Source organism: Mauremys mutica, chromosome 16 (genome assembly GCF_020497125.1).
Source record: "Mauremys mutica isolate MM-2020 ecotype Southern chromosome 16, ASM2049712v1, whole genome shotgun sequence".
Classification (NCBI taxonomy): domain Eukaryota; kingdom Metazoa; phylum Chordata; order Testudines; family Geoemydidae; genus Mauremys; species Mauremys mutica.
In genome coordinates, this window is record NC_059087.1 from 17,630,108 (window position 1) to 17,647,101 (window position 16,994).

General features: G+C 45.5%; 3 protein-coding genes across 7 annotated transcripts in view; 2 read left to right on the forward strand and 1 right to left on the reverse strand.

Moving 5' to 3' along the window:
• The first annotated feature begins 51 nt into the window (after positions 1–51).
• Positions 52–3,840, forward strand: C16H22orf39 (chromosome 16 C22orf39 homolog). Of its 2 annotated transcripts, none has more exons than XM_044990488.1 (3): positions 52–227; positions 965–1,132; positions 2,588–3,840. In XM_044990488.1, exons 1-3 carry the CDS (start codon positions 204–206, stop codon positions 2,711–2,713), a joined length of 318 nt encoding a protein of 105 aa, XP_044846423.1. In that variant the 5' UTR covers positions 52–203; the 3' UTR covers positions 2,714–3,840. The 2 variants fall into 2 exon arrangements, with proteins under 2 accessions (XP_044846423.1, XP_044846424.1); XM_044990489.1 differs by lacking the exon at positions 52–227 and adding an exon at positions 325–556.
• Positions 3,841–3,984: 144 nt separating this feature from the next.
• Positions 3,985–10,536, reverse strand: MRPL40 (mitochondrial ribosomal protein L40). Of its 4 annotated transcripts, none has more exons than XM_044990485.1 (4): positions 10,473–10,536; positions 7,721–7,804; positions 6,607–6,762; positions 3,985–4,508 (listed from the first exon to the last, which is right to left on the reverse strand). In XM_044990485.1, the coding sequence occupies exons 2-4, from the start codon at positions 7,750–7,752 to the stop codon at positions 4,199–4,201; spliced, it is 498 nt and encodes a 165-aa protein (XP_044846420.1). In that variant the 5' UTR covers positions 7,753–7,804; positions 10,473–10,536; the 3' UTR covers positions 3,985–4,198. The 4 variants fall into 4 exon arrangements, with proteins under 4 accessions (XP_044846420.1, XP_044846419.1, XP_044846422.1 ...); XM_044990484.1 differs by lacking the exon at positions 10,473–10,536 and adding an exon at positions 9,197–9,427; XM_044990487.1 differs by lacking the exon at positions 10,473–10,536 and adding an exon at positions 8,844–8,867.
• Positions 10,537–12,365: 1,829 nt separating this feature from the next.
• LOC123351226 (protein HIRA) overlaps positions 12,366–16,994 on the forward strand; it is a 60,041-nt gene continuing 55,412 nt past the window's right edge. The window contains exon 1 of the mRNA XM_044990481.1: positions 12,366–12,578. Within this exon, the coding sequence (XP_044846416.1) occupies positions 12,542–12,578 (37 nt within the window). The 5' untranslated portion in view covers positions 12,366–12,541. The remainder of the gene's footprint in view (positions 12,579–16,994) is intronic.

A 16,994-nucleotide genomic window follows, 5' to 3' on the forward strand; every position in this document is an offset into this window, starting at 1 on the left:
CCCAGCCAGGGGCGGAGCATAAGTAGCCGTGGCAACAACGGGCTCAGCTTCGGCCTTCTGGCCCCACCGGCTGACGCGGCCGGAAAACGTAGTTTTACGCGCTCCCTGGCGATTGGCTGGGAGTGAGCTGTCCGTCATACACCCTTGTCCGATTGGTTCGATGAGTTCAGGGTGGGGCTGGGCTCACGGTGCCGGGTAGCGGCATGGCGGACCGCGGCGCGTGGAGGGTGAGTGGCCGAGGGAGGGAGCGCGCGCACCGCCTGGGGCCCGTCGAGCGGTCATGACAGCAGGGGGGGGACGGGTCTGCTCCTGGGCCAGGCCATCCCCCGCCTAGCTGGGCGCGTGGCCTGCAGCGGGGTCACGGGATTCCTGCCAGTACCGTCCCCGGGCGCCTGACCTGCTCCGTGCGCGCTGCCAGCCCCCCTCCTGCGAGGGCAGGCGCATTGCCCCAGTGTGCAGCGGGTGCAAGAACAGGGCCCAGCGCTCCGGCTGCTGGCTCAGGGGTGCTGAGCAGTAGGAAACGCCCTGTTGCATGTTTCAGGGTGATGCTGATAAGGTAGAAGAATATTAGTATCCAGATTCTGTCCCTTAAAAAAAGAGTCTTACCTTGAACTGTTTGCCACTGAATTGTTAGTAATGAATAGTTCCTATGGCACACCCTCACGAGACAGCGCCGCTTTGTCCCAACCTCTGTACAGTCGGACTCTTGGTTCCAGGTAGAGGAGTAAAGACGTAACGACAGCACAGTATTTAATCTCAAAACACAATACACTGAGACAGCGTGTGGGGAAAATACCCCCATCAAGACAGCTGAAATGAATGGGACAGGTTTGATTTCCCACCATGACAACGTAGACCGGGCATTTTTAAACTCAGAAACATCGTGTTCCTTACTACTAATGCCAAATATCAGGATTCTTCTCCCGCAGGTGTCTTCTTAATGTATTTTTTGCTATTTTACCAGCCTCCACGAACATGTGAGGATTATTGGTCTGAATGGAAACACTGTAAGGGCATCCGTAATTTATTCCATAACTATTATACGTATGGGGAAGCACCCTCCTGTGAACAGTGGAAAATAGACTATGGCAATTGCAGAGAGTGGGAAAAAAGCAAAAGTCCAGATGCTAAGGTATGATGAATGCCAAACTGAAGACAGTATTAAGAATGGTATAAAAAATAAATTGTGCATCATGCATGCAACATGGTCATCAGCATTAACCTTCCCCCACAAAAAATCTACTCAGCCACCCATACCACAGTAAAGAAAAACAAGTAGATTTTTCTAATTTATCAATATAAAGTACTTCCACAACTGAGTGGGCAAGAATGTCACAAGGCTGGTGTATTATATATATAGAAGAATAGTTATGTCAGTAATGAGAACAGGCCTTTTCCATGTTTGTGAGGCACTATGTAGATGTTGGATAATTTTCCAATACATTTAACTCTTGGGTTTGTTTTGTTTCTGGGAGAGGGGACTAACAACTGCAATATTATAAGATTTTACAAATCCTTTAAAAATGATAAAATGTTAAGCCTAAATTGCCTGCCACTGTCCTTTTCAATCCACAACCTTTTCTTCAAAACTGTAGAGGGAAAAATCTCTTGCTTTCTTCCCCATGCTAATCCATACAAAATGTTGCCTCTCCTGTTGTTTTGACTGTATCATCCCTTCTTCAGATCCCTCCACTAGCTCCCCATTATCTTATTTCAAATTAAAATTATTGTCATTGCTTTTAAGAGCCAACATCCATCATTCATTCATCACAGTATATGGCTCTGACTTTGGAACCTTTCATGTTCTCCGCCTTCTCTCTTCCACTCCATGAACAATGTCGGTCTTATTTTTCCCGTTTCCTTCTCCAATGCCTGCCTTTTTTATGCTTCTATCGCCTATGCTCACAACCTCACATCAGTTCTCTATATTCCTTGCATCATTCAAATCTCTCCTAGAAACCTCAGTTGTACTGTCTTGCCAATGAAGAGAATTAAAAAAAAAACACACCCTAACTTAATAGAATGCCATTAAAGCAGAAATAAATGATCATAGTGGTGTTAGTGCTACTATTATTCAAGTTTTATCAGAATCATTAAGCCTAACATTTCAAAATAACAATTGTGTTGCCAACTTGAGACAGTAGAGGGGCCTGATTTTAAGAGGGTGGACATCCAGCACTGTCTGAAAACAAGGCGCTTTGAAACCATCGACACCGAATGCCCCAAAATTGAGGCATTCAAAACCAATAGCTACTTTTGAAAATGTAGGCCTTAAGGTTTGGGTTTTTGCCATAAAAAGTAATGATCTTTTGAAGATAATTATTTGTACAGGAATAGTCATACTTTTGGCCTTTTGCTATCTGTGTATGCTTTTAAACTTTTAATAGCAAACATTTTCTGCTATGACCTTTCCTTTTGTTGCCATTCCAAGCTGCTTTCATTTTAGTATGGCAAATTAATTTTTATATGTATCTTGAAAAAGATTATTGGTAGAAGTAACTTGAGTTGTGTGAGTAGCTAATGTTTATAATGTGCTTTGAAAATGCAGCACACTGAATGCTGAGTATTATATTGTCATGCATTGCAGGAATCCCTATGCAAGAGTGAAAGAGTCCGGATTCTGGAAAAACAGAAGTATGATCCAGTGTGGCAGCTGAGGAAAAGCCCACCAAGGGACTGGTACCTTCCTCTTGGTCAAGATAAACCAAAGTAATAAGACTACCTACCATATTTGGCCCTCATATACCAGAAGATGTGAGGCCAATGCTATTTTTCTGCCATATGATGCTGAAACAAGACTGTAGCCTCTAAAGGAGAAAGACTTCTCAGCTTATACTTCTGCTCACAGCAGTCCCTCACCTCATTAATGCCTATTTTGGAGTACATTTAATGGTGTTTAAGAAATGTCTTACTGAGATGTAAATATTTAAAAAGGATAGTTCAGGTGCTCAGTTTCCCATTCATCCAGACAAGGACAATGCCTGCTGCTTTGAAGCAGCACACATTCACGTAGCCCGGCTGCTCTTGCTATTAGAGCCCACCCCTCATTTCCTTCACATGGGCTAAGCATGCTGCCATTTATGACATGCCCAAGACCAGACTAGCCAGATGAGGAATTAAAAAACCAAGCTAGCCCTCTCCATTGGCAATAGAGATTAGAGTAATCAGGACAGCCCAAGCAGCTGGTATTTGAAAAAGAAAGTTTGTACAGATGCACTATTGTCATCCTTAACAGAGTGCTATGGGGCAGCAGACAGAAAATAAAGTTGACCTATACCAGCTGTTTGCCCCTGCAAAATTATTCTCAGGCTGTTTTTGTTCTTAAATATGTTTGTGAAAGCATTAAAAGTTATCACAAAAATAAAGACTTCAGTGACTTTCAAAGATAAGTCTTATGGCTTTAAGCAAATTAGTTAAATGGAATCTCTTATCACATTAGCCACGCAGTATGAAAAGCTATATTTACTTTGTTGTGATATATATCATATCTGTTTTCCCCTTGATTTGTACACAGGCACCTCAACAAAACCTGAATTGGAGCTAAAGGAGAAATTGACAGTTATCTTCCCAGTACAGTAGACTGACATATGATTGCTTTAACAATTTTTCTTCATCGCATAATTATACTCTCAGGAACTATGGTTTGTCCAGAGTGAGGAATTGTTACTCAGGAATAAATGAAAGGGGAAAAAATATTCTATAAGTGAAAAAATAATGTTCACTAAAGCCACAGTTCTCTACATGGAACCGTGCTTCAGTTTCTGGCACAAAAATACAGTACAGTAGTACCCTGTTTATCTGGTCTAATTGGGACCAGGGCCAGATCAGATAATCAAAACTCTGAATAAACCAGGGAATGGGAAAATGCTATGCCGCAGCACCATCTAATGGCTACAAGAGAGATTGCCCACTTCTGGCCCTAGGGTCACGATTGTTTGGTAAATGCAGAGAGCCGGCTAAGGGAAGGTTAGATCAATGGAGTTCTAAAGTATTTTGTTTTTATTGGAAGTTTTATTGTCAAGATGGCCAGTTATAAAAAGAAAGGGAACAAGGACAGGTGGTGTTTTTCTTTTCTTTTGACAGACATCTGCATAGGGATGTTTGAAAAAACAAAATAAATAGTCTAGTCGCATCCCATTGTGTCATCCTTTAATGCACTGAGCATCTCCTGCCAGCTCCATGGCAGAGTCTTCCGATCTCACTGTGTGTACACTTTGGTAATGTCGATGCATTTCCCTTCAGGAGCCTCATAGCCAGGAACCTGTGGTGTGTAACTAGGCCCCTCTTTCTCAAAGGGAAACAGGTCCTCATCTCGTCTTATTGCTGCTTGGTAAAGTTCTTCTGATTCGAGACGCAGTTCCTCTAGTGCCTCCTGCTGAGCTGCCATAAGAGACTTCAGTGTTTCCATCTCTGCCTCATGTTCTTTCTGCTTGTACAGGGCCCATTTCTTCAGGAGCAGGGCTCGCCTTTCATTCTCCTCAAAGGACAGTGGGGAGATCTCTCGCACTCTGGCAAACATGAAAGAACAAGATAACATTTTAACACAGAAGCTGCTCGCATCCCGAAGAGCAAAAACTACAGTGAGATACAAAAAGGCAAGTTGGCCCAAACACACAATACTCTGGATTGCCTTTATGTAGGGTCTTTCATTGGAGGATACTACAGCATTATCTAACAGCAAATTCCACTTGCCCATTCATCTGTTTGTTTCTAACCGAACAAGTAACATATCATTCATGTTATCTCAATTGCCACCACAGGGAGAGTGGATGAGAAGATTTTGTACCTAAGCTGATGCATTTTGTGGCAATTTGCAAGATTCCTTTACAAACATTCCTCAATACACCTGAGGTAGTTACCTTTTTTAAAGGTAAGAGAACAGGAGGTTAAAGACTTGCCCAAGGTAATTAGAGAGACCAGGTGGGTGAGCTTTCAAGCCACACAGAGCTTTTCTTCAGGTCTGGGAAAGGAACTTTCAGGTCACAGAAAAATGCAAGGTGGAACAGATGGTTTAGCATAAGTAGTTAGCACATAATGTAAGGGAGCTTACATTAATTATTCTGCTAGATACTACAAATAATGATTTATGGCTCATTATAACAATCTGTAACCCACTAACCCAGGGGTTCTCAACCTATTTATCATTGTGGGCCCATGCAGGTTGAGAACCACAGCGCCCCTCCCCAACCCAAAATCCCCTTTGCCCAGCACCCCCTGCCCAGAGACCCATCCACAGAGGGGGGCCAGGAGCAGGCAGCTGGCACCCGCACCCTGTGGGGCTCGGCCGCCTAAAACCTGCTGCAGCACCCTCACAAATCCCTAGTTCCCAGTGCTCCCCCCCACCCCACAAACCTGCCCAGAGACCCACTCTCCCACACCCTGTCCCCGGCAGCACTCAGCAGCCCCCTGCTGGCAGAAGTGCTCCAGCTGGCTGCCAGATGCTGTCTCCCCCTCAGCCAGACCTGCCTCCTTTCAGACCAGAATGGCAAATTTTGAATTTTTTTTTTTTTAAGCATGTAGCTGGGCTACAGTTGTGTGCTAACTGGGCTGCATACAGCCAGCCCACAGGCTGCCCATTGCATTAACCCCATCTTTTTGTTTTATGACTGCATAGGTGTTAATGGGCTTCTCTATCTTGAATGGTCCCTGTGACGGAGTGGGGGGTTTTCTTGGCTTTTTTTTCGTGTTTTCCAGTGGGTTGCATGCAGAGGGAGTGGGATTCAGTGTCCCCGGGTGTTTCTGGGGACTTTCTGGGAGGGAGGGAGCGAACGGGGAAGCTGCCCGTCCCCCAGCAGGCAGGGCCACCCAGAACGCAGGGGCTTTAGGGGCTGCAGGACTCTGGGCTAAGGGGGCCCCGGGGCCCTGGCCTGCAGCCCTAAAGCCCCTTTCGGAATGCGGCCCTGCGAACATGGGCCAGAGGACTCAGGAGGAGCAGGGGCAGCCATGCAGCCAGCGGCCGGAGAGAAGCGGCGCTTTCCCCTTCAAAGCCGGCCAGTGAGAAGCGGCGCTTTGAAGGGGAAAGTCCTCTGGCCCGTGCTCGCAGGGCTGCATTCCAAAAGGGGCTTTAGAGCTGCAGGGCAGGTCCCCCTTAGCCGAGGGCCCTGCAGCCCCTAAAGCCCCTGCGTTCTGGGTGGCCCTGCCTGGCAGGGGTGGGGGGCAGCTCCCAGAATCACAGCCATAGAGGCGGTGCCGTGCTGCGCAGAGCCACCTGCACACGCCCTGCACCAAACAGGAGCTGCCCAGGTAAGTGCTCTGCACCTCCTGCCTGCCCCAGCCCTGAGCCTCCTCCCACACCCTAACTCCCTCCCAGACCCCGCACCCTCAGACCCAGGGGTTAGACAGGGGCACCTCCCCACCACAGTATTGTACCGTATATAATGCCTTTTGTCTGCCCCCCAAAAATGTCCTTGGAACCTAACCCCCCACATTTACATTAAATCTTATGGGAAAATTGGATTAGTTTAACATCGTTTCACTTAAAGTTGCATTTTTCAGAAACATAACTACAACATTAAGTGAGGAGTTACTGTAGGGGGTAGTTCACTATTATTTGCACCTCTCCAGTTCATTATCAACCCCAAGGTAAAAGCTGGTAGTTCTCTATACCGTGAAGCATCCAAAAACTTGAATGGTGTTACAAAATCCTCAATGGGAATCATTTCCTGGGCAGCTTTTTCCATCTTTTTAATCTTTTTCTTCATACGGTCCTTTTGTGCTTGGTCTCTTCTTGGATCTACCTTCTTTTTCTTCCTCGGTTCTGCTCTAGTGGAGGAAATTAATTTAAAAAATTTGTATCTGTGTATACACGTTTAATACTTGATACTTTTCGTTTCTATATTAAACCCATCCCAGAATAAAAGGGTGTGTCTAATAGGGAATATTTTTCTATACATACTGGAAATTTGAGAAGCATTCTTGCAGCAAATCAATATAAACTGTAATATAGTACATTTTCTTATATCAATCTATACATAGAAGAAGAATACTTAGCACTTTACAAACATTAACAAATTAGTCCTCACAGCACTCCTGTGAAGTATCATGCCCATTTTACAGATAGGGAAACCAAGACAGTGGGTCAGTGACTTGCACAATGCTACCGAATAAGTCAATGGCAGTCAGTCTTAGAACTCCAGTGTTCCTGGTTGGTGTTCAATCCACCAAGCCATGCTGCTTCCTTATACTACACACACAGTATAGGCAGACAGGTTTTATATTTCGATGTTGGCTTGAAACAGAAGTTGTGAAGTATTTTAGCTACTAACTATGGAGTCATTTTAACCAAGTTGTATTAAAAAAAGGGTGGCATGCAAACTGATACTACACATCTATAAATGTAGAAAAAGGACATTAAAGTATTTTTAGTGCAGCTAGTGCCACATTTCAACTACTGTTCAAAAGGAAAAAACAGAATGCTGTTTAAACCAGAATATCTCCAAACATACACTTTTACGTTACATGCCTTCATAACTGAGGGATTATGAGTAAATACAACTAACTATAAACTAAAATTTTATGCAGAGCATTAGCTACATATATGGGAATTAAACACTACACTAGAGCCTAATAGTTCTACCTTCTTTTATATCTATGCCTCATAATGTAGAAATATATATGTGCACATATTCATTTGAATAATTTAAATTTTCCTAACTTCCTGTAAGGAGGATGGGAACATCTGAAAACTATTCTATGAAATACAATATAAGTTGTATTTTACCTCATGGGGAGGGACTCCTGAAATGCCAGCATAGAAGTCTGCCAATGGTTTCCCCGAAAATGAATGGTCCAGGACAGCTGAGAACTAAAGAAAAAAGGAATACAAAGCATGAGAGGAATCAAATTATGTTAATATATAGCTTTTGTATACAGCCTTTTATTAGTGATTCCACTTGCAGGCATACATGATAATGAATAATCTTCAGTCCATCCTCAACAGTTTGAGCCAGTAGCGGGGCCTGGCACAAACTCAACCATAACAAACATTAACCCTTTCAGGCCAATAACAGTCCAGATTTTGCACTGTTTGAAAGTCTGAAACCACAAGGGGGGAGAATCACTTTTTAAAAAATCACAACTTAATTATGGCTCAAATTCAAATGACAGTGTATTTGAAAAGTAAAAATAACTGATTCTACAAACTAGGGAGTATTTTCAGCTTCACATTTAGGAACAGAGTGATGCAGTTTCTCAGGGTCTACAGAGGATATGCAGTCTGCTACAAAAGAAAAACAATCTGTCAAAGTCTGAGTCACCAACTTGTCCCTGCCCTTCTGCTTAAGCACAGACTAAGTCTCCTGGTACCACAACCCTCCCTCTCAATCCAAGCCGGTGTCCAACTCTTTTGCAAAAGCTCCATCCCGATGACCAGGAACATGTATCACATGCTGGGACCTGCTGCTTCCAGGAGGGCAAAACCCCCACAATTGGCAGTGAGGGTAGCCAGGCAGATCCAGACGGTGCAACAAACGAAAGGCCGGGAATTCCAACCAGGGCCACGCGTATGGAAGGCACCGGCGGCAAATTACACCAGGGCAGGGCCCGGATCAGCGCATCGCATGCAGGGGCCTAGTGGCTATTTAGAATAAACGATACAAAGTGTTTAAAGCGTCAGTTATTATGTCATTGGGGCTAACATACAGGTTGTGGATGGATGTTAGCATTTTGGTGTTAGGCAGCATATACATATACACAGTCTGTCATGTCCCCAATGCAGGGTATACGGTGGGTGAATTCAAGATACAGTCAGTAAACATTGAGGGTACATCACTCATACAAACAGGTTACAGATAGTCATGGGCATGAATAAGCGGGCTGAGTAATGGGGTTAGGACAACCCTCACATGGTAGAGTGCAGTTTGGTGGGTTCAGGGCTTAGGGGATAGAGTCCAACGGGGGGGTCCACGGGACTTGTCCCCCCTTCAAGTGCACAGAGTCACCCTTCCCTCACCCAGGGGCTGGGCGCTCCGCGTGCTGGGAGCGGCCGGCCCCGCGGATCACCAGGGAGGGCGCCCGCGCACGCGCCCGGCGTTCCCGGCGCGAGGACACCCCGCGCAGCGAGGGGGCGCTGCCAGCGGGGCTCGCGCCGGGCAGGAGGTGGTGTCACAGGGGCCGCACGCGCCGGCGGGAGGAGGCCAGGGGAGGGGACCGGCCGGCGAGCCCCAGGGCAGGAGCCCGGGGGTATCCCTGGCCCTACCTGAGCAGGGAGCTCCCCGCTCCGCCCCGCACTCCGGGGAGCAGGCGTCCCGCCCCGCAGGCTGCGGCCGCCAGCATGGTTCTTGCGGGGCCTGGGCACCTCGGCGGCGCCAGCGGCTCCTCTCAGCTCCCCGCCAGTGCGGTGCGCCGGCAACTGCGGCCGGCGGCAAACCTGCTCCCCCCCACCCCTAGTTCCGCCTCGCGAGGAATCCGGCCCTGGGCGCGGAGCAGCGTGGGAAGCCGGCGCAGAGTCTCACCGCCCGAGGAGGGCGAGTGGCTCTAGGCAGGGGACAGAGGCGCTTTACATTGACAGCAGGGCTGCTATGGGGCAGCTGCAGGACTCACGTGGGACTGAAGGGGGGCGCTCGAGGAGAAACTACAGGCGAGTCTGATGCTGAACCCCTGGATCCTGAAAACCTAGAATCCTCTCAGCTCCTCTAGTGACTGGTCACTGAACCACCCGCAGCCCAAACACACGGAACCCTAGAGCCCAGTCCGTGCAGTCTGGGCACCTGAAAGCCTCTTAAACCCAATGCCTCTGGAGTAATCACCAAATACTTGGCTCCCTAAACCCCCTGAAGCCAGTAGCTGCCCCTGTTTGAGAGTATGATACAGCATGTCTTACCCTGGTACTCCAAGGGTGTCCCCAAACACAGCTATTAATATTTGAAATAAAACAAAAGCTAGTAGCAAGTACCGAGGGGGTGTGGGTGGGGAATCAGATGACAATCTGAAAAGTGCAGAAAGGTTGAGGGAGGTGGAATGAGTTAAAAAAAAATCAAGAGGATTAATGCATTTGCATGGAAAAAAATCTTAATTAAATATCTGACTATGAACGATGCATAGATTAGACTCCCAAAGATGAAATCCTGACCCCATTCACGTAAATGGGAGTATTGACAGTAATGCCAATAGGGTCACTAATTCATCCTAAGTATCAAAATAAAAACGTTTTCCTTCAACTGCTCTTCCAAAATATTCAAATAATACAAGACCTTCACTGAAGGCCTTTCTGAAATTAGTTAGCAGTTTTCAAACTGGCTTTCTGGAAGTAAGCCACTGAAGGGATCAAATTTGAGCTACTGATTACCAAATATAGGGCCTGACCCCACAAGAATTTAACTGTATATATAATCACTCACATACATCTGTGTTTAGAGAATTGAATGCTGGGATGTTACATATAATCCTCCATTCCCTTTGACATGACTGGCACACAAATTCTTTAATCCTGTAGCTAGACATATTACCTTACAACACACCCACTTTGTTCCTACCATTTGGATGATGATGTATAAGTATTCAAAGTCAGCTTTCCTTCCTCCTCCACACAATGCTCTCAGCTTTTTAAATATAAAAAAGGAAGAATTCAAAATACTTCATTGAAACTCGTTGTGCAGGATTCTTTAGCTGAAATGGAGATAACTGAAAATACAGAATTTGGAGCATAAGTTTAAATTGTGTCTGACATCCCATTCCTGGAGTTAAATCATGGCTTCATGTAAATCAATGGAAGTTTTGCCACTGACTTCAGTGGGGCTAGGATTTCACCCCTGAATTCCAATACCAGTACCTAGCACTGGACAGTCACCAATAAATAGAGCATAAATACCTATTTACACAGGACTTTAAGGGAGATAAATCTAGAGTCTTATCACATGATTTAAAGTTTTGCACAATTCCAAAGTTTTTATCATGCAAAAACAGGGTAACACATTAATGGGAATATGCTACAAAAGAGTTAAAAGTTAGTGTGATTAATATGGTACTTAGGCCACTTATGAAAAAGTAAACAACCAGAGTCCTCCAGCTTCACAGCATTGTACATTATTTGTAGGGGAAGAGAGAGGCAAGCAGAGGAGGGCAGACTACATGATCTACTGGGTGTTTTCATCTCTGATTTTCTGATGCTTAGAACTATGAAGAATTTATGGACAATCACAAAGTTTCCCTAAAGAAAGTAAAATTGCCCTAGCTTATGAAAAAAGAACAGTAAATGCAAAGTGTAGTTATTCATCTAACAAACATTTTTGTTTATGAAATAACTGTAGAGAAAATGACATTATAGCAAAGTAAATTATATGAGCATCAACTACAAAGGTAATAAAATGTATCTTGTGTCTAGACATAGTTAAGAGTTTGTAGTGGCAAGTTTATGATGTTCTTGATACAGTTACATAATGATGTATGTGGTAGCATAAAGTTTCACACTGGCTACCGAATGTCCCATTATAGGGATATTTACCTAGTGCTGCTAAATTTGGCCTATTTAGAGACCCATAAAGGGACCCTGTTTTACATAATTAAAAATACAACATATACCTCACCTATTGCCCTGGTCCTGCAAACACTTGCACACCTGTGGTCCCAGTGAACTGAAGGAGTGTAGTGTTTGCAGGACTGAAGTCCAGGTTATTGAAAGTTATTTTCCTTTTAGTATCTAAATGTTCTTTTTCCTGTTCATGTTGTTGGTTTGCTTTTTGCATTTCTCTCAAATTTGCCAGTGACAATGGACTAGTCAGTTTCACTTACAGCATAATGCAATTGTCACTCAACCCAGATCCTCCCGCAACTGTACCGGGGGATCACTCAACCCGGACCTCCCCACACCCCATCTCTGCCCCAGGGGTGGGTCAGGCAACCCAGATCTTCCCTCATCTCTGCCTGGGGAATGTTTGTGTCAATCAATCGACACCTTCTCCCATCTCTGCAGGGGGAGAGGGATATCGTTCAACCCCCAGATCTGCCCCCATCTGGGTCTGTGTGTGTTAACCTCAACTCAGACCTTCCCTCATCTCCGCCGGGGGGTCACTCAAGCCAGACTTGTCCCATCTCTGCTCCGGGGAGGGGGTGTCACGCCACGCAACCTAGACCTGCCCCATCTCCGCTGCTGGGGGTCCCTCAACCCGGACCCGCCCCATCTCTGCCCGGGAGGGGGCTCTGGGCCGAGCTCCCCGCAGCGGGTCGCTCCGCCCAGACCGACCCCTGGCCCCACGCGGGGGCAGCCGGGCTCGGGGCGGCTGTTTCCCGCCGGGCCGGTTAGGCGGTTGCCCGGCGCAGACTTCCGGCGTTGCCGGGGAGCCGCTGGGAGCCGAGCGGGGGATGCGGCCGGGAGGAGGTGGCTGGGGCAGGGCCGGGGCCGTGGCCGGGGGATGGAGCGGCGCTAAGGCGGCTCCGGCCGGGGCAGGGGCAGGGGCCGGGCAGCGCGGAGAGCAGGAGCGAGGCGAGCCCATGGCTGCTGGCTGCTGCTGAGCCGCGCCGCCGCCTCTCGGAGCAGCCCGGAGCCCGCCCGCCAGCCCGGGGGTCCCGGGGGCACGGGCCGGCGGGGGCCCCGGGCCGGGGGACAATGAAGCTCCTGAAGCCGACCTGGGTCAATCACAATGGTGAGTGCGGGGCCCGGGGTGTCCCGGGCTCGTTGTCCGTGTCCGGCGGGGCGGAGCCGGTGCCGGGGCGCCCCAAGGGGCGAGTCCGGTGGGTGCGTGCGGGGGGGGGGCACCGGGGAGGGCTCTGCGCGCGTGAACTTCGCCGTGAACCCGCTGAAAGTAACAACCCCCCCCCGTGTCCCAAAGCAGCGCCCTTGACTCCAGCCCCGCTGCCCTGTGCGCCCCTTCCCCCCTCCCCCCATGAGGGGGACTCTCGTGGGAGGACGGGACGCTGCGCTTGGAAAGAGGGACAGTTTGGTTTGGTGGGGAAAGCTGTCGTGATAGGATCTTCGTGGTTTAGGGGCATGCCAGGCTTTGATCGCGAGGGTGTGTGTGTGCAAAGACGAATGCACGGTGCAGATTTGAAGCTACTTTGTTACTCTTAGTTAAAGTTAAACATTTACAAGCGTTTTGCACTTTAACAGCCCATGGGGTTTGTGATTTTGCTTTTCCTCTAAAGCGAATGAGATGTAGCAGTTACTGAGCGTAAACAATCCCTAAGCACATCTGGTTTTAGCAACTGCAACACTGTAGCAGATATGAAGAGATGTGGTATAATTTGTTTCCAAATAACAAGATAAGGATACATTCTTTAGCATGACTAAAGTGTCTGGAAATCTGCTTTTCTTGGCTCATTGTGGATTTTTATACATTTGGAAGGTTGAGAGAAATAAGATGCAGATAGTTTGCTAAAGTAAATGGAATGAAAATAAAACGAAACTATGTTTGCTAGGGAAACATGGTTTCCAAAATTCAGACATTGGCTTGCAACTCTGCGTAGCAAAAATGTCTGCCAGGAGACCTGTGAGCTGTCCTGTCAAGCAGGGCTTCTGAATCTGTTTCTTTCTGAGGCCCCTCAACATGCTAAAAAAAATTCCAGAGCCCATCTGTGCCACAACAACAGTTTTTCTACATATCCCATAGATTAAAAGCCAAGGCCGGCGTTACGTGGTAGCAAGCAGGGCAATTGCCCAGGGGGGCTCGTGAAGCTAAGGCTGTCCCTACATTGCCATTTTCAGCGCTAAAACTTTAGTCATTCAGGGGTGTGAAAAAACACCCCCTTGAGCGACAAACGTTTTAGACAGCAGCTCCCGGTGATAAAGCTACCATTCCGGGTGGGTTTTTTTTAATCACCGGGAAAGCTCTCCCCCAGTGATAAAGTGTGACTACTCTGCCCACATCACAACGCTGCCGTGGCCGTGCTGTAACGTGGGCAGTGTACACATACTCTAAGTTGCTCTGGCTTCGGTTTTCAGCTGTTGGTGGGTCTCGGGCTTGGGCTTTTTGCCCTGGGCCCCAGAAAGTCTAATCTAGCCCTGATCTCTGGTTTATTTTGGCGGACCCCCGAAACCTGCTCATAGCCCTCCAGTGGGCCCCGGACCCTTAGTTGAGAACTACTGCTGTAAAGAACAGAATGATGTACTCTTTTGTTTCACAAGCATAGTTGCAGTTTTCATTCAGGGAAACCTTTGACATAGTGAAAAGAATATAAAGGCACCAAATTGTGGATTTCTTGGCTTTCACACTGGATAGTGAAATGGTGTCATTCAGTGGCTGCATTGTAAGAAGCCTGAGCTGCTTATAACTATTCAATACAAATATTCATTAATTTAGTGCTTATGAAAGTGAAGAGTAGTAGGTTGAACAAAGCGTACTTTGAATTAGCATGCAAGAGATGTACAGATTTCCACATACCTCTATTCCATTCTGGGCCTTGTGCTGAAATTTATAGAAGTTCTGCACAAATGGATACTAACCTGAGGCCACCAAAATAATTTTTGTTTTAATCAGTTGTTTTGTATAGTCATGTCTCCAGATGTGTCAAGCTGCTGCACTTGCCCATTATACTTCCTGTAATTCCGCCCATAATACATAGTTGTGGAAGAATATTATCCTGATATATTACCCCACATACTATATATTTTTCAGAATGTATGTGCACATGAACAGTAGCATCAGATTCTATACTAAGATTAAGAAGTCATTGCTTTTAAACTGTCTTGTCTGCCACTTCTGTAATTACAATCTCATAGCGGTTTGTGAGCTATGATATATCTTGATCTTCAAGAATAAAGTGTTCCTAGTGAGATATAAATTAATGTACATTTCCAGAGGAATGTTGTAATTTCTTACCAACATTTTTTTAAATGTGCAGAGTATTATCAGAGTACAATCAGTAGCAAACAAACAACTTAGTGTCTAAATTATTACATCACAGTGACAGTGAGTGGAACAAGTGTTGGTCATGTAAAGAGTTAATTTTGCATGTTCAAACTCTGCCCATATACAGGTACTTTTTCATAATTTGTTCTGCATATACTTTTATTTTGACAGTGCAATTTACACCATAATATAAAGTTTTAGAAACTTGAACTCATTTCTTCCAGGTGACTGATATCTAGAGTAAACTGAGTATTGTTCAAATTGGACAGTGTTGGAGTTCTTAAAGCTGTTTTATTGTATGGTTTATTAGAGAGACCAAGTAGGTGAGGTAATATATTTTATTGGGCCAACTTTTGTTGGTGAGAGAGACACGCTTTTGAGCTACACAGAGCTCTTCTGGTCTTTTAACTAAGTTAGCATAAAACTGTAGTTAGATTGTAGGTTTTATGATTAATTTTGACCTCAATCCTGCAGACACTTACAGACATGCTTAACTTGGATAGATATTCCATGCTTGAATAAAACGAGTACAGCAGTAGGAATATACTACCGACCACCTGACTAGGATGGTGACAGTGATTGTGAAAGACCCAGGGAGATTAGAAAGGTTATAAAAACAGAAAACCCAGTAATAATGGGGGATTTCAACTAACCCATATTGCCTGGGAACGTCACCTCAGGATGGGATGAAGAGATAAAATTTCTAGACACCGTTAATGACTGCTTCTTGGAGCAGCTAGTCCTGGAACCAACAAACGGAGAGGCAATTTTTGATTTAGTCCTAAGTGGCGGGTGGGATCTGGTCCAAGAGGTGACTGTAACTGAACCATTTGGTAATAGCAACCATAATGTGATTAATTTAATATTCTATGGTGGCAAGGGAAAGGGAGAATAACAAAGAAGCCCACCACAGTAGCATTGAACTACACAAAAATGAGGAGGCCACTTAAACAGAAACTAAAAGGAACAGTCACAAGAGTAAAATGCCTGCAAGCTGCATGGAAACTTTTAAAAAATCACCATAACAGAGGCTCAAATTATATGTATAACCCAAATGGGAAGAAAAATAAAACAGCCACCATGGCTAACCAACAGAGTAAAAGAGGTGTTTAGAGACAAAAAGACATATTTTACAAATTGGAAGTCAAATCATACTGAGGAAAATAGAAAGGAATATAAACTCTGGTAAGTCAAGTGCAAAAGTATAATTAGGCAGACCAAAAAAGAATTTGAAGAGCAACTATTAAAAGAGACAAACTAACAGCAATTTTTTTGAAGTATATCATAGGCAGGAAGTCTACCAAACAGTCAGTAGTGCCACTGGATGATCGAGGTGCTAAAGAAGCACTCCAGGAAGACAAGGCCATTACAGAGCAGCTAAATTAATTCTTTCCATGGGTCTTCTCTGCAGACGATGTGAGGGAGATTCTCACATGTCAGCCATTCTTTTTAGGTGATACATCTGAGGAACTATCCCAGATTGAGGAAAATGAAATTTCAAAACTAATAATTGTGGTATATAACCTACTGCTTAAATCAGCCTCTGTATTAGATGAGTGGCAGATAGCTAATGTAATGCCAATTTTTAAAAAAGGCTCCAGAGGCAATCCTGGCAATTACAGGCCAGTAACCCTAACTTCAGTACCAGGCAAATTGGTTGAAGCTATAGTAAAAATGAAAATTATCGGACACATAAATGAACAAAATACTTTGGAAGAGTCAACACAGTTTTTGTAAAGGGAAATCATGAGTCACCAATCTATTAGAATTCTTTTGTGGGGGACAAGAAAGATGTGGAGAGTGGTGATCCAGTGGACATAGTGTACTTGGACTTTGAGAAGGCCTTTGATAAGGTCCCTCACCGAAGGGAGTTAAGCAAAGTAGGCATCATGGAATAAGAGGGAAGGTCCTTTCATAGATCAATAACTTGTTAAAAGACAGGAAGCAAAGGATAGGAATAAATGGTCAGTTTTCACAGTGGAGTGAGGTAAATAGTGGGGTCCCCCAAAGATCCGTGAGGACCAGAGAGGTTCAACATATTGAGAAATGATTTGGAAAATGGAGTAAACAGTAAGGTGGTGAAGTTTTCAGATGATACAAAATTACTCAAGGTAGTTAAGTCCAAAGCAGACTGCAAAGAGTTACAAAGGGATCTGACAAAAGTGGGTGACTGAGCAACCAAATGGCAAATGATAAATGCAAAGTAATGCACAT

What these genes read in the sequence shown, in the direction of transcription:
- C16H22orf39 (XM_044990488.1), top strand. Translation starts at nt 204, where the DNA reads ATGGCGGACCGCGGCGCGTGGAGG. An exon ending in CGGACCGCGGCGCGTGGAGG is followed by an intron (nt 228 to 964) that starts GTGAGTGGCCGA and finishes CTATTTTACCAG; the next exon opens with CCTCCACGAACATGTGAGGA. An exon ending in GCAAAAGTCCAGATGCTAAG is followed by an intron (nt 1,133 to 2,587) that starts GTATGATGAATG and finishes CATGCATTGCAG; the next exon opens with GAATCCCTATGCAAGAGTGA.
- MRPL40 (XM_044990484.1), bottom strand. Translation starts at nt 9,273, where the DNA reads ATGCTGGCGGCCGCAGCCTGCGGGGCGGGACGCCTGCTCCCCGGAGTG. An exon ending in CAGGAGTCCCTCCCCATGAG is followed by an intron (nt 6,763 to 7,720) that starts GTAAAATACAAC and finishes TTCCTCCACTAG; the next exon opens with AGCAGAACCGAGGAAGAAAA. An exon ending in AAGTTTTTGGATGCTTCACG is followed by an intron (nt 4,509 to 6,606) that starts GTATAGAGAACT and finishes CATGTTTGCCAG; the next exon opens with AGTGCGAGAGATCTCCCCAC.